Raw genomic sequence first — 15,666 nt, forward strand, 5'->3', positions numbered from 1 at the left:
ACTTACAAACATTCTATGGACCACAATGGAATGAATAGGTCTGAGCTTTCTCTCCTTATATCAAAGTACATGCACAAATAAGTACTCAAAACTAGACATTTACAGGTCATTTTACACCATTCGTTAATCATGAACTGTATGTTTACAATACATATTGTAACGTGTCAAGGGGGTTCGTACCCGGTTGATTCCAGGATCTGGGGTTTTGAATTAATTCAACAAGTAAATAATTTTCCTCTGTAAAAATGATTGAACAAAATGATACAGTTTTCCTCTCCAAAGTGATTTAAATATATAACTACTGGTCTGCAAATATATACAAATAAGACCCCTCCCTTACTTAGGGGAAAATCACACTTGGTCGGCCTATATTAACTACTTTATAAGTTTATACACCTCTAGATAGAGATATGCCTTATTCAGGCAGTAACAACTATCTAAGAGGTAAGCCCTAGTAACAAAAGAATTTTTCTTTACATACAATAATTTAACAAAAGCTCATGATTCAACCACATATTACTAATTATACACGACTTTTTCTTCAGAAATAATCTTAGTATCTACGCTCCCTTCTCTGAATTTCTTTACAGTCTTGGTTTTAACGATTCTCCGGACAGGATCTGTCTGGGTTCCCATGTCTCTTTTCCTCTCTGTAGCATTGACCGGGACCGCCTGATCTTTTGTTTTCTTTTCAGGGACTGGAGGCACTACATCCGTTTTACGTTTGAGAGACACTGGTAAGGAAGGCTTTGTTGGTTTACGGAACAGTCTTCCTTCCATAAGACAGTCATCATCCTTAGGGGAGCAATCTGTATTCTACTTGATGAATCTTCATCTTCATCACTCCCATTGTCCGAAACGTCCCCAATGAGGTCTCCCGGATCTTGAGACAACCATTCGTGATCACCCTCCTGCTCATTTACCTCTTCACTTCTATTTTCTTTTACCCCAAGCTTAATCAAATCTTCCTGTGCCAATCCTGGGTGACATCTCTTTACATGTCTCTTCAGGTTAGCTTCTTTGTTATTAGAAAAGTCACAACTTGGACATTGAAAAGTCCTCATTGCGCATTTGAAAACATGCTCCCTGTAGTCCTCCTCACTCTTAGCTGAGTATGAACACATGGGGCAGCGCCGAAACTCATAGTTTGGAGTTGTCTTTGTCTTTGCCATCTACAATACACAGAGATTACATAAATGATCATTAATACTAATAAATAATTTTGATCACATAGACTATTTATCAACATAATAGTCATGCAGCCATGTAGGTGGCTTTCTATTTCTAACAGGGCGATCATTGTAATTGTTTCTTGAATTTTCTTGATCTGGGACTGTATCATGTGCAGTGTCTCTCTCTGGCAACACAGTTTCTTCTGTTTCCTGAACTTCTTCACCAGCAAGTATTTGTGGATGTTTCTTCCGCATGCGATCCACATGTATTACTTGCTCACCTCCTCGGGGTCCACAGTTAACCATGTAGGTCAAATCAGACATCTTTCTGATAATCTTATAGGGACCCTACCAAAAGCTCGTAAATTTTGGAGATGTACCAGGCCTTCTTCGGGGGAAGAATACATATACTTCTTCACCATTTTGAAATGTTTTCCACTTTAGCTTTCGGTCATGATAGTGCTTTTGTCGCACCATTGCTTGGCCAATATTATTCCTGACTGTATTATGGGCAATTTCTAGGCGCTCTTGAAGTTCCCACACCCACTTGTGTGATGGTGCCTTTTTAACATTACGTGGTGGTTCATACATAATGTCTACGGGAGTTTTCGTCTCGCGCCCTAACATCAGCATATTTGGTGTCATGCCAGTAGTTTCTTGTATGGAAGACCGGTAAGCCATCATTACGTAAGGTAAATGAACATCCCAGTCTGAGTGATGCTCATTTACGAAGGCACTAAGCATGGTGGTCAATGTCCTGTTGAAACGCTCGACCATACCATCTGATTGCGGATGGTAGGGAGTAGTATGGGTCTTCTGAATGTCCAGGAGCTTGCATGTTTCTTGAAAGAGCTCGCTTTCATATTGGCGACCTTGATCCGAGTGTATTGTATCAGGAACACCAAAGCGTGTAATTACCTCTTCCACAATCACGGAGGCTATTGTCTTGGCTTCAATATTGGGCAGAGCAAAACACTCTGTCCACTTGGTAAAGTAGTCTGCAACGACTAAGATATACCTATTTCCTTTGTCAGTCTCAGGTAATTCGCCAAGAATATCAGTGGCTATCCTTTCCATGGGATACCCTGAACCTACCAATTGCATAGGAGCTTTGTTTGACATACTTGATGCCTTTCTCTTTGTGCATATTTCACAACCCAATATGTATTGACGCACATCTTTTTGTAAGCCTGGCCAGTAATAGGACTGTCTTATCCTTGACAAGGTTTTATGCATGCCTAAATGACCAGCTGTCCTATCATCATGACAAAATTTAAGTATTACTCTCCTTTCTGCACTAGGAATAATTGCTTGTAATTTCTGACTTTTTGTAACCAAATCCTCCCATTTCCTACAGAGGACATCATTTTGCAAAACTAATCTATCCCATTGAGACCATAAGGATTTTACTGCCACTGACTCTCCTGATATATCATTGTATTCAGGTCTCTTCTGTGCGGCAATCCACTTTTTAACTTTACTAATGTCCCTATCAGAATCTTGCATTTCACTCAGTGGTGTGTCAGAGTAGTCGGTAATACTATTTACAACTGCGTCTGATTCTGGTATCAGACTTGAGCAGGTATGCTGGTGGTCGCTCTTGCACTGTTTACATGGGATCCTACTTAAACTATCAGCATTCTTGTGTAATCTTCCTGGTCTGTGCTCAATGTAAAAGTCATAGCAGGACAATACCTCATTCCATCGGGCCAACTGCCCCTCGGGATCCTTAAAGTTCATCAACCATCTCAACGAACTATGGTCTGTCCTTACTTTAAATTTTCTTCCATATAAGTACTGACGAAAATACTTTACAAAAGTTACAACAGCTAGGAGTTCTTTTCTTGTAACGCAGTACTTTCTTTCGGAATTCGATAAACTTTTACTGGCAAATGCTATTGGTCTTTCTATTCCCTTCTGTACTTGAGATAGTACTGCGCCGATTGCCTCATTGCTGGCATCTGTATCGAGGATGAATTCTTGTTCAAAATCTGGATGAGCTAAGATAGAGGCTGTCGATAATTCTGTCCTCAATCTGTCAAAGGCATTTTGGCAGTTGTCAGTCCAAATATATTTTGCATTTTTCTTTGTAAGATCATGCAGGGGTTTCGCAATCATGGCAAAATTTAGCACAAATCTTCGATAGTAACTGCAGAAACCAATAAAAGATCTCAGCGCAGTGAGGTTGGTTGGTACTGGCCAATTTTTAACTGCCTTTACTTTATCAGGACTTGTAGCTATACCCTTCTCTGATATGATATGCCCCAAATATTCCACTTTCCTTGCAAATAAGGTACACTTGCGTGCTTTTAGCTTTAGACCGGCAGCTAATAAACAATCCAACACTTGAGTCAAATTCTGAATCATATCTTCTATGCTTTTCCCTACCACAATTATATCATCTAGGTAAACTAGACAGATACGCCACTGTAGGTTTCTTAACACTGTTTCCATCAGACGCTCAAAGGTAGCCGGGGCATTGCAAAGCCCGAATGGCATCACCTTAAATTGATACAAGCCTCGTCGTGTTACAAATGCGGTCTTGCTTCGATCATCTGGAGTCATTCCCACCTGCCAGCAACCGGAGTTTAAATCAAGTGCAGAAAACCACTTAACTCCACTCAGTTGATCTATCGAGTCGTCTATCCTTGGTAGCGGGTAGGCATCCTTTACCGTAACGTCGTTCAACTTACGATAGTCAACGCAAAATCTAGTTGTACCATCTTTCTTTTTAGCAAGGACGACAGGCGAAGACCACGGACTTGTTGATTCTTCAATGACATTTCTTTTAAGCATGTCATCCACATGCTCATCAACTTCTGCTTGCATGTGGACAGGAAGACGTCTTGCATGCTGCTTGATGGGAGGTGCACTTCCAGTATCTATTTTGTGTTCAATTACACGTGTCTGGCCTAGGTCTGCATCAGTTGCGGCAAACAAATTCGAATACTGTAATAACAGTTTGTACACCATTTTGGCATTCTTGGAGTCCATCCCTTCTACAGTTCTTTCATACAGGTTTTTTATATGATCGGGCAACCTTTGGCATTTGACAAAATTCTTATTTTCTTGTACCCCAGCACAAACACTGTCAACAGGTGTCAAGTTAGCCACTAATGTCCCCTTATAGATCGTATGAGCTTGATCTGACAAGTTCATCATTTTATTGGTGCTACTTTGCCTCCACATACAACGGCTCTAGCTACCAAAGCACGATCAGTATCCACAAATCGACAAGAAGGCTCTATAAGACCTACCTCCGGGACCTTATCAAACAATGGAGGTAAAACATTGCACATTGTAACAATTTCACTACCTGGTGGTATGCAAACATTGTCAGCCAGGGTAACTCTACAACAACCAATTTTACCCTCAAGGTGCAAATTAAAAGGTTTGTTTCTGACTCTTAGTGTCATAGAAGACATATCTAAATTACACATCTGATCTCGTAAGAAATCCAAACCTAGTATGCCATCAACACCTATCTCAGCAACAGCAAAAGCTTGCACAAAATTTTCATTTCCTAACTTAAATGTGATGGTGACTAAACCGTCCGTCTTCAGGCGTGAGCCGTTAGCAGTCACTATAGGTCTATCTAACTTAGCGAAGTTTGAAGTAACACCTACAACAGAGTTAACAATATCAGGAGATATTATACTCAATGTTGCACCCGAATCTACCAAAAACTTCACGACTTTGCCCTTAATCTCAGCATGTATAAACATTCCTGCCTCACCAACTTTACAGGTAACCCCTGATTTACCTGCTTCCTTATTGCCTGTATTTGTTTTATCACGGCTGTTCAGGAAAGTAGGATAACCCTCTCTGCCTGAAGAGTCGTATTTGCTGGCTGCTTTACCCAAGGACTTTAAGTACTTAAAACAGTTTGCTTTAACATGACCTTGTTTCTTACAAAAGTGGCATACAACTTTAGGCTTTTGTCCACTTCTTCTCTGTACAGACTGAAGGCTTTCAGTATGCCTCTTCTCATCTTTAAGGACCTTTATTTCCTCCTTGAGATCAACCACTGCCTTGGTCAATATTGAAATGGGGTCCAGTTTTTCGTCTTCATTATGTGTGGATCTAGCGTAAGTTGGGCTTTCATGCATACGCTGGTCAGCTGCCTGGAATGCATCCAACTCTACTACGTGTCTGACAGCGTCATTCAAGTCAGCAGGTCTCGCTTGTTTCACTCTCAGACGCATGTCTCTGTCCCTTAAAGCATCTATAAACTGTTCCTTCGCAAGGGTTTCCCTTACCTCTACGGGAGCTGTGGGGTAAGCCAGATTTGTTAACCGCCGAATCTCTTGTCCCAGTTCGGGTAATGTCTCTGTGGCTTTCTGTCGTCTCTCTCTGAGCTGTGCTCTGTAGAGTTCGGTCTGGTTGGTGGGTAAAAACCTCTCCTCCAGTGCCTTACACAACAATCTGTAGTTACACTTTTCTCCCTCAGGTAAATTACCTAAGACACCCTGGGCTTGTCCTCTCAAGGATACCGCCAGATGCATGCCCATTTCTGCTACTGACCATTTATTCAGGGTAGCGCATATTTCAAAATGAGATTTAAAATCTACCCAAGATGTACTGCCATCATATTTGTCAGTCTTCACTCCAGAACGGACGGCCTCGTGTTCAGTCTTCTTCTGGCGCCGGCGTGTAACATTATCTCCATAAACCTCATCAAAGGCTGCAGTGTCAATGTACGGCGTGCTTGATAATCGACTCTGATCAGAGCTTAACGGATTGTCCTTTACTACAAAACTAGGCTCGTCATATTCAAGAAAACTAGTGGTCTTCCTTCCCTTTTTAGGTTTCGCTCCAGTTCCCTCTAATGACTTGTCACCTATTGTGGTATGCCTGCTTTCAGGTATGCCTGAATCTCTGGCGCTTGTCTTCCTGATTGTATCTGACAATCCTAAGCTATCTTGTAATTTCTTTAATTCTTTTTCTATCGCTGACATCATAATATTTTAAGTATTTACACAATGATAAAATATATGAATTAGCTCCGAATTACAAAAGAGGGACAAAACTCAATGATTTAAACCAACAAAAAGTTCCCCAGATCCCACCGCTGCCACCAAATTTTGTAACGTGTCAAGGGGGTTCGTACCCGGTTGATTCCAGGATCTGGGGTTTTGAATTAATTCAACAAGTAAATAATTTTCCTCTGTAAAAATGATTGAACAAAATGATACAGTTTTCCTCTCCAAAGTGATTTAAATATATAACTACTGGTCTGCAAATATATACAAATAAGACCCTTCCCTTACTTAGGGGAAAATCACACTTGGTCGGCCTATATTACTACTTTATGAGTTTATACACCTCTAGATAGAGATATGCCTTATTCAGGCAGTAACAACTATCTAAGAGGTAAGCCCTAGCCGAATAAAGGTGGTCCAACTCCAGAAGCAGCAGTTACTGTGTTAATGCCTTATTCAGGACGGACAGTGAACTGCTAACCTCTGAAGCCTTACACCTTCCCTAACCGAGGAAGAATGACAAATAAATAGGCGAACCTCCAGGAGGTCAACCTCTAAAATGCTAGCCACTACTGTGGTCAGACTCCAAACAAATGGTCCTATATAACAAAGAAGTGTGGCAAGCCTCCAATATTTATATAAGGCAACCCACCTGTGGCAAGCCTCCAATATTAGGCAATTCACCTGACCAAACTAACCGTTATAATGCTTCTTCTTCCTCCGCTTGGCTTAAAAGAAAAACTTACTGACTGGCTGCAGCTGTATATATACCCTCTGTGGGTCACATGATCAGCAACAGTTTCTAGATCACCCGCTGCTAGCTAATTGTGTATCAGCCATAGTTAAGTTTCTAGATCACCGTTTCTGTAGGCCTCTTGCAACATTGAAAAACATGAAATCATTACACATATGAAATAACACTGTATAATCATATTGCACCTACATGTATATGTATGTGAGAACGAGAGAAAGATACATTGGAGATATCTACACGCTTTCTGTTAGATTCGGCACAGACACAGCACAAATACCTACACGCTCTCTGTTAGATTCAGCACAGATACTTAAAGTTGATTTCCAGACATGAATTATGAAGGACTGCTGCGAGATTCGGTGAAGGCGTCAGTCCAAATTTTCAGCCGAGATAAGTGGCGAATCCTGTCACTTTAAGAGTAAGGTACATGTAGCATTGATAAAATATTTACGTAGGGGAGCGTGGTTTGTACTTGGAACTCAATATTGCTCTCTCCTCTCTCTCTCTCTCTCTGTCTCTCTCTCTCTCCCTCTCTGCTTTTAGTTTAAAGCTTTGCGATCCGATGTTCATGTATTATTTTGTACAGAATTGCTTTAATTAGTTTTTAAAGTTATTAACTTTCCCTTAATTGAAAGCATTTGCATGTAAAAGAAAACAATGAGAAGATTATTTAAACGTAAATATAGTGCGTATGCTTAAATTATACATTGTCTGCTGGGCGTCTATAAATAGCCCCACACCCGTCAGGGGAATCCTAGGACTGAAAGAGCGTAAAACAACGAATTACTAAAAGGTGTTTGCTAATTATATTTCTCGTAAACTTCCGGCACAGTACTGTAGTAACAAAATATATAGCTTTACACAGATAAGACTACGGATGGTATGAATTGGACACGTGACTGCCACTTGAGATGGCCAAGTGACAGTTGTTTATAAACACCGATTCAAAATCAAATAATTCTGGCTAAAACAGGTGAAATAATGTATGAAATGTCGTACAGCCTCATAAATACGTATTTGCGATAATTTAATAGTGTTTTTACAAGATAAAAAAAAATGTCAAAATTCGGATCATACTTTAATAAACGCCTCCACCACGTGATTCAGTACATTATCGCGGAGTATGACATACACATTGGGATGTCTGGGAAACCTATCACATTCTTACATAAACTAGCCTGAGATTATCTGCTTTGTTTCTAGTATTGAAATGAAACGTTCGGGTGAGTTTTCAAAATAGGTGTTTTAGCGTAAAAGTGCAGTTTTAAATAAACAGAAGTGGCGTTCTTTTTAAGTATTGTCAATTGAATCGAGCGTCCATGGCCTCATGATCCGAGAATGTGTTTATACGAAAATATTTACATTCCATTATGATATTCGTACGAGAATTTTGTAACAAGTCTGCTATGTGTAATGTAAACACACAATAATTTCAACGTGACATTACAAGGTCGAAAAAACACAATCACGTCGATATAAAAATTGCATGCTATAGTTCCATGCTTGTTTGTAATCTAAACATCGTAATATCCCTTTGGAAGTCTTAGCAGGGTGGTGGTGCGTGGGGAAGGGGATGCAAAGTTTGCTTGACTGCTACATATAGGCGCCCAACGCTGTTCAATGAAATAGTGAAGATAACGAACAGTGATCAATCTCAACTCATATAATGAAAACATTCTTATCGAAATATTCTTTATACCTAATCCCTCGTTTTCTGTCATTATTTCATATGTTGAATTTGAAAATGGAGAATTGCACAAATCGAATGCTGTGAAATGATTGAAACGTTTTTTTTTAAAATTATCTAAACACTTTTTTTTTTGGTAATTTGACTATGAGACAAAAGTTTATGTCCTCTATTTGAAATGATAATTTTCATTTATAATTTCCATGATATGAACATGAATTCCATCAGATTTATTTCAACAATTTTAAATGTTTGTGAACTTGGTCGAATTCTATCAGTAGTTGTAAATGGGAACCTAAAGTCACTTATTTTAAAAGGTCCTAAATTCAGAGAGCCAAAATCTGTCAATTGACAACAGAACTTCATATATCTTATGAAAAAAATTATTTTTGTTGAAGATTATGTCAAACGATGGGTTAAATATGAAAAGGAATAACCTGAAATCTTTGCAGAATGGATCAAAGTATACTGAAGAACATTAAAGTCTTGTTTTAGACTCATTAAAACAAAAGTACGTGGCATCTATCTTTCTGTGTTTAGTAAACTATAGGCGATGAAAGAATTAGGCAGGTTACATTTAGGAATATGTACTGGTTCCAGCTGACAAAGTTAGTAACAACATTGCCTTTGTTTGTAAGGCTCATTATTACAACTGTATCTTAAATGATCTTGGCTTTGATTCTACATTTGGTATTGCAACTTACACATGTATAAGCCAAGTTCTCCTATAGAAGACAAAATTCTTCTACACCACGCTTCAGATTTAGATATACATGTATTCAATATCCCAGTCAATGGTACAAATGAATGAGTTACCGTACCTATACTGAATTCCAAAACTTCATAAAAACCTTTACAAAGTTGCATTCATGTGTCCAGAGAATGTTCTACCAAGCCCCTATCTTTGCTCCTCACTTTATTAACTGCTGCGAAGGAAACACTTCCGACGTATTAGGCAAGAAAATCAATGCGCACATTCTAAAAGTTTCCAAAGAACTTTTAGTTAATTTAAAGTCACAATCTCCCCCCCCCAATTAACAGCACCAAATGCACGACAATGACTTTTCAACACTTTAGACGATCATTCCTCAGAATATATATTTAAAAAACTAGGCTTTGGGCGTTATATACAGTGGCTTCTTCAATAAATATAGAGCATGGAAATATTCATATCTTTTGATCAGTCATCCAAAACGTTAAGCTCCACTCTGTGATTCTATGCACAAATACTTTGATGTTGATATCATAAAGATGTTGGAGTTCCTCATTGACAATATCTCAGTTGTCGTTGGTGATTAGGTCTTCCAACTGTCTGTTGGAATTTCCATGGAAACAAATTGTGCTCCTTTTAAATAGCTGAGCAGTTTTTGTATTCAGAATTTATTCAAAGGCTTTTGCGTGTGGTTGTTGTGGTCTTTAAATTGACATTTAGGTATATCGACGACGTTTTAATCATCAACAATGCTAATTTTCATTTATAGATCGATTCGATATAGCCCAGTGAACTTGAAACAAACGATGTCATAGAGCATTCCATATTTGCTAAATATTTGGATATTTTATTGAACATAAATGTTAACGACAACTTACAACTCAACATTATGACAAACGGAATGATTTCAGCTTCTCCACCATATACATGTACATCTATATTATATCAACAAGCGAAAGCATGTTCTGTGTATGATAAATGTTTAATTTGATACAGGCTACTGCTAATTTGCAAATACAATCTATCATTATATTCAATGCCGTGTGACTTGTTTCATACCATTTGTTAGGTTGTTCTTTGCATACTGATTTTATTATGGATTACTCATATCACCTGATGAAAATATAGGGCTTGTGGCGAGTGTGACAGGGGATGCTTGCCCCTAACAGCCTAGTTCCGCAACTATTGAGAGAGTTTCAAGACCCAGATTTCTCGAAAGAAACTTTAGTCGAAATTTGGACGTCCGAGATTTTACTCAAATTTTGACTGCTCAAATAAAAGAGAACTCAAACTTAAGTCTGAGATTTATTCAAGAAATCCAAGCCAAGATTCCGTGTTTGCCCTTCTCTTGGTTTTGTATTCTTTGTGGGATATGTGAGATTGATCCATGTACGTTATTTTCACCTTTTTACGTTTGAGCATCAAATGCTCTGGAATATACAATATGTACTCAGTTTTCAACAATACTTGCGCATGAGTTTCTTGCATTAAACATTGAAGTATTAATAGATCTGATCTATGTTTACTCCACGCTAATCCTTATTATATCTCAAACAAAAGTTTCAAAGTGTACGAGACATATTGTAACTAACCTAGCTTGCTTGGGTTCATTCTAGTAAAATAAACTAGAAACATACTTGTAAGTGTTAGATCCTTAAGATTACATTACAATTCATATTCCCTGTGTGTGTAATACATGCATTCCAAAATAGTTCCTCTTGGAAATGTTTCTTCCTTTAGATTTGATACGTGTATTGCAACATCTTACTAATACTTTAGATTTATTAGTAATAGAAGTTATATTTGTACAGACAAATGCGTAACGACTGTAATCACAATATACGGTGAAATCAAACTAAATCTGTCACAAAATCAGAACCACGCCATTGCAACACGATTTATCTGTCTAACTACATGTATGTATCGACAGGGTGCCACGGTATCACGTTCCACGACCGCGTTAAACATAGCTAGTGATTACGCTCGGCATTAAGGAGTGCGAATCACGGGTGTGACCTTAAAAACGGAGGTCCCGTGTCGCGGCGGGCGTTGGGGACAGTACGTTAAACAACCCCTACTACAACAGCCCTATGTGCTAAGGCTAAATTTGTGGTACTTCACCTACATATGGTGATGTCTCAATATGAGTGAACATTTTTTACGGAACATAAAACAGCCAAACCAGAAGTCACATGGCCCAATGGCTACTGTCTGTCACAGAAATCAAAATACAACTCCCGTCGTCAATTGTACGTGGTAGCATTTAGAATTACGCAATGATAAACACATGCTTTCATTTAACACACAGTTGTTTGACGTATATGTACAGCTATTTATTTCTAAATCTGGCTAAAAATGATAAACAATTGGATTTTGGCAAACGATATTACAACAAGAGAGACATAGGGCCCGCATTCAGAGCACCTGCACTCCGCCGATATATTCTAAAGGAGTCCAGCACACATTCCCGTATAGTGTATCACATATCATATCATTCGGCGTTATATATTTTGTGATTTTGAGATCTCTCCATTGCTTAACGAAAATGGATGGAAACCTCACGGACGATAACGCTCTCCCCGATTACCTGAAATTCAGTAACAAATATGCGTACACTATCATCACTTTCGGTGTGATCTTTCTTATTGGCGCTTTAGGAAATATTGCGTTTTTCGTCACCCTTCTTTGCAGCAGGAACCGGAAGTCCCCCACCAATTTCTTCCTCATACACTTGTCGACGGCTGATCTGCTGGTAATGTTTGTAATCCCAGTAGGGGAAATGATTCATAACGCTACTGTTGCTTGGAGGGGAGGTAACTTTTTGTGTAAGTTGTACCGTTTTCTGTGGAACTTTGGACAGAATACTACCACGTTCCTCCTGTGTTCTATCAGCATTGACCGTTTCCTGGCTTTCGTGTTCCCGCTAAAGTTCATCACACAGTCGTCTAAGACCAGGTCCATTATGGCGGGCTCTGCTTGGGTCGTCGGTGCCCTCTTCAGCATACCAGAGGTAAGGAACAATATTCGCCATGCTTTCTATTCAGTCCTCGTAATTATTTGATGCTGGACACCCGGAATACTTCTGTGATCTTTAACATGAGCAATGTCTTAGAATTATTCCAGACATGATCTGCTGTTTGTCGGTGTTGTTTCGTTAAACTTGAGCATATTCTTCTTTATGCGAGTAACCTAGCCTACTTTAAATGATACTTAATTTCATTATATAGTTCCGATGAAATGACTGCATAGATCTCATTTCATCAGCTTGCGTGTATATGCGGTCTTTTGAAACACGAAACCTCGTAATTTTACCGAAACAATAAAAACAATTTACAATACTTCAAAGTTATGAACTAACGACATATCTAGCATGCAATAGGTACATTTGCCAATCTCTGAGAGTACATGTACGTATTCTGTTAATATACTTCGGCCGTCCGATGACTTGATTGGAAATCTTTCCGGTTTGATTTTTGGTGCTTTAAATCCACACAATCTATCTCATTCAGTGGCTGGATATAATACAACTGGAAATGGTTTGCTTATTTGTGTACATACGATAGCCGAGAGCGACAGACCAAAAATTAAACGTAAAATTTATATTTTGCAAATGTGAAATCCTGAAGAAATGCACATATTAAATATAATTAGTGACACATTTTAAAAAAGAACGCATCTTACATGAACATTTTAAAGAATTGATTAATGTAGAAAAATAATTTTGTGTAAATGCTGTGGAGCAAATTGTTTACTTCGGAATACGTCCATGTGCATACGTTCAAATGTTGAATTTTTTTTTTTAATTCAAACAAAATAAAAGATTAAAATTTTGTAAATGCACGTTTTTACTAAGTGACAAACTTTTCTTTACAACGCTAATATCAATGTTTTGTACATGCACAGTATTTTATCATTGTTGATTTGTTAATATTATTGTCTTTTTAGATAAGTTTAATTCTTTACTGTTACAAACATGTACAGTTCTAAAGAATTATACAGGTACAGAAAATTTTACTTTGTGCATTATGTAAACTAAAACTCTGTAACAGAGAAAACTAAAACTCTGTAACAGAGACCCGGGTACAAATCCCTTCAGAGGCATACAAATGCCTGTTCCATTTTTCGGTAAACTGTGCAAGCATAATTATTATTTGTATCATATCATTTTAATTTTCCATCACTGAAACACAGTTTTCACAGTGTTTGCTATACGTTTGACTGCAAACCTACATGCACATCTCAATTACAATGTATGCATAATATATGATGAATTATGAATACAAAACATCCCCCATTGTATCTCGATCATATTGTCACTGCCAGTTCGGAGTTTGGGAGTCTCTGTCCTGATTCATCCCCCATAACCTTATACATTCTTTGCCATTAATTGATATATTCCTACTCTCTTTCTGTTTTTCATCCGGGCACAAACTCCTGCGGTTCCTCGGGTTAAGTAATTGACTTTTCTCTAATTGAATTGAAGATAAGTGAAATCAAAGTAACGATAGGTGTTTATACTTTGTATACTAGAATGATTTCTTATTGGGTCAAATCAACACCTAGTCATGAAAACAAGATAATAAATATTCTTTACAAATATTTAAATCCACAGGACTATAATGGCATATTTAAAAATCCATGGTATGAATGCATTCCTAGAATTTTGAACATATGTGGACTCCCTTATATATGATATGAACATGGTAATGTGATTGAAAAATATATATAAAAAAAAAAAAAAAAAAAAAAAAAAAAAAAACGCTGTAAAACAAAGTCTTAAGGATCAAATTGTCCAGACTTGGTCTAGTGATGTTTTTAGCAATGCACATAATTTTTAAAACAAGTTTTGGTCTGGAAACATATCTTAAAAATCTACCCAAGAAACTCAGTAGCATCTTTTTGAAATTTCGTATCACAAACCATCGCTTTCCAGTAGAGAAAGACCGATGGTTTAGTATACCATATAACGAAAGATTATGTGTTTTATGTAATGAAACAAAAATTGCTGATGAATATCATTTTGTACTAGAGTGTAGTGCTTTATCTGGTATAAGGAAAGAATATCTACACAGAAAATGTTGTACGAGAGCAAATAAAATGAAATTTTATGTCAACGACTAAGGTTAAAAACCTTAAAAACCTGTGTATGTTTATTTTAAAGATATACGAATTAGTCTGTTCTCCTTAACACACAACTTACAACAAAAAAATTCCAACAATCGCCCGTGTAATTTGTGATATAATATACATGTATTTTCTACTTTTATTCAATCAAGGCTTCATAACTCCAATGTCTGGTTTTTTTACTTCCAAAATCCCTGTAATTATCTTGTATCCATCCGCGCATGTACGGGTTAATGTCTAGTCTATGTGTACGTTTTCACAGACTTTGCAGGAAATATCAAACGGGTCCATGTTAGCGCTAGATACTTGATTTTGTATTCTTTATAGGATTTATTAAATTAATCACTGTTCGTTATCTTCACTTGTTCATTATGTCCATTAATCTGTGGGGAAAATCCATATGCTTTTCTGTTTGGCAATTTTCAACAACCTTCATCACGAAAGATATTTAATTCAGCGGTGTTGATATTTACAAAGATCAGTCTATGTAATACCTATTTGTATATACAAACCATTAACATTACACCGTCTGGAGGTCTGCAAGAGTTTAGTATATATCTAAACCGTAAGATATGTATTGCAATTGGATAAATTAAGCCCCTCAACAGTCACGATTTATTGTGACGATCTAGTTTGCCAATACAAACTATCATTGGGTCAAATGCTGTCTGATGTGTTTCATGCCGATTGTTAGGACGTTCTTGGCACACTAATTTTGACTACGGATAACTCCGTTTACCTGATTAAGATATAAGGTTCACGGCGGGTGTGACCGGTCGGCAGGGGATGCTTACTCCTCCTAGACACCTGATCCCACCTCTGGTATATCCAGGGGTCCCTGTTTGCCCAACTCTCTATTTTGTATTGCTTATAGTAGTTATGAGATGTTCACTTTTCGTTATCTTCACATTTCATAAACTATATTTTTTCATGCATGAAGTGAGATTCAACGATGTAAACTATAGTTTATGTCTATATAAACCATGGTAAGTATCCGTGAGGAAAAGTTAGGGACAATTTTCTTGATGAATCTACATTCTTGGTTGTAAGGTAAAATGAATACTCATTAATAATGTTAGAATTTTTATCCAGAATTTCGTTGTAGCTCTTTTTATTAGGATATCAACGGCAAAGTAACAACTCCACTTTATGACAAACGGGATGATTTCAGCTTCTCCTTCGTCAGCTTTCCATATTTATGTAGCAATATTCCATTATCACCTGCATATGGTGTT

The 15,666-nt window shown here is 37.7% G+C and overlaps 2 protein-coding genes across 6 annotated transcripts in view; one reads left to right on the top strand and one right to left on the bottom strand.

Moving 5' to 3' along the window:
• Positions 1-519: 519 nt before the first annotated feature.
• Positions 520-1,424, bottom strand: LOC130055229 (RE1-silencing transcription factor B-like). Its single transcript, XM_056167118.1, is given in 2 exon segments — positions 520-818; positions 821-1,424. Coding segments are annotated over 2 exon segments (651 nt in total). The 5' UTR covers positions 1,173-1,424.
• Positions 1,425-11,694: 10,270 nt separating this feature from the next.
• Positions 11,695-15,666, top strand: part of LOC125649552 (adipokinetic hormone/corazonin-related peptide receptor variant I-like) — a 102,465-nt gene continuing 98,493 nt past the window's right edge. The window contains exon 1 of one of the 5 annotated variants that reach the window (XM_056167120.1): positions 11,695-12,317. In XM_056167120.1, the coding sequence (XP_056023095.1) occupies positions 11,853-12,317 (465 nt within the window). In that variant the 5' untranslated portion in view covers positions 11,695-11,852. The remainder of the gene's footprint in view (positions 12,318-15,666) is intronic. The other 4 variants (XM_056167121.1, XM_048877177.2, XM_056167119.1 and 1 more) reach the window with 4 other exon arrangements.

The sequence above is a fragment of the Ostrea edulis genome, chromosome 5, assembly GCF_947568905.1.
Source record: "Ostrea edulis chromosome 5, xbOstEdul1.1, whole genome shotgun sequence".
Taxonomy (NCBI): domain Eukaryota; kingdom Metazoa; phylum Mollusca; class Bivalvia; order Ostreida; family Ostreidae; genus Ostrea; species Ostrea edulis.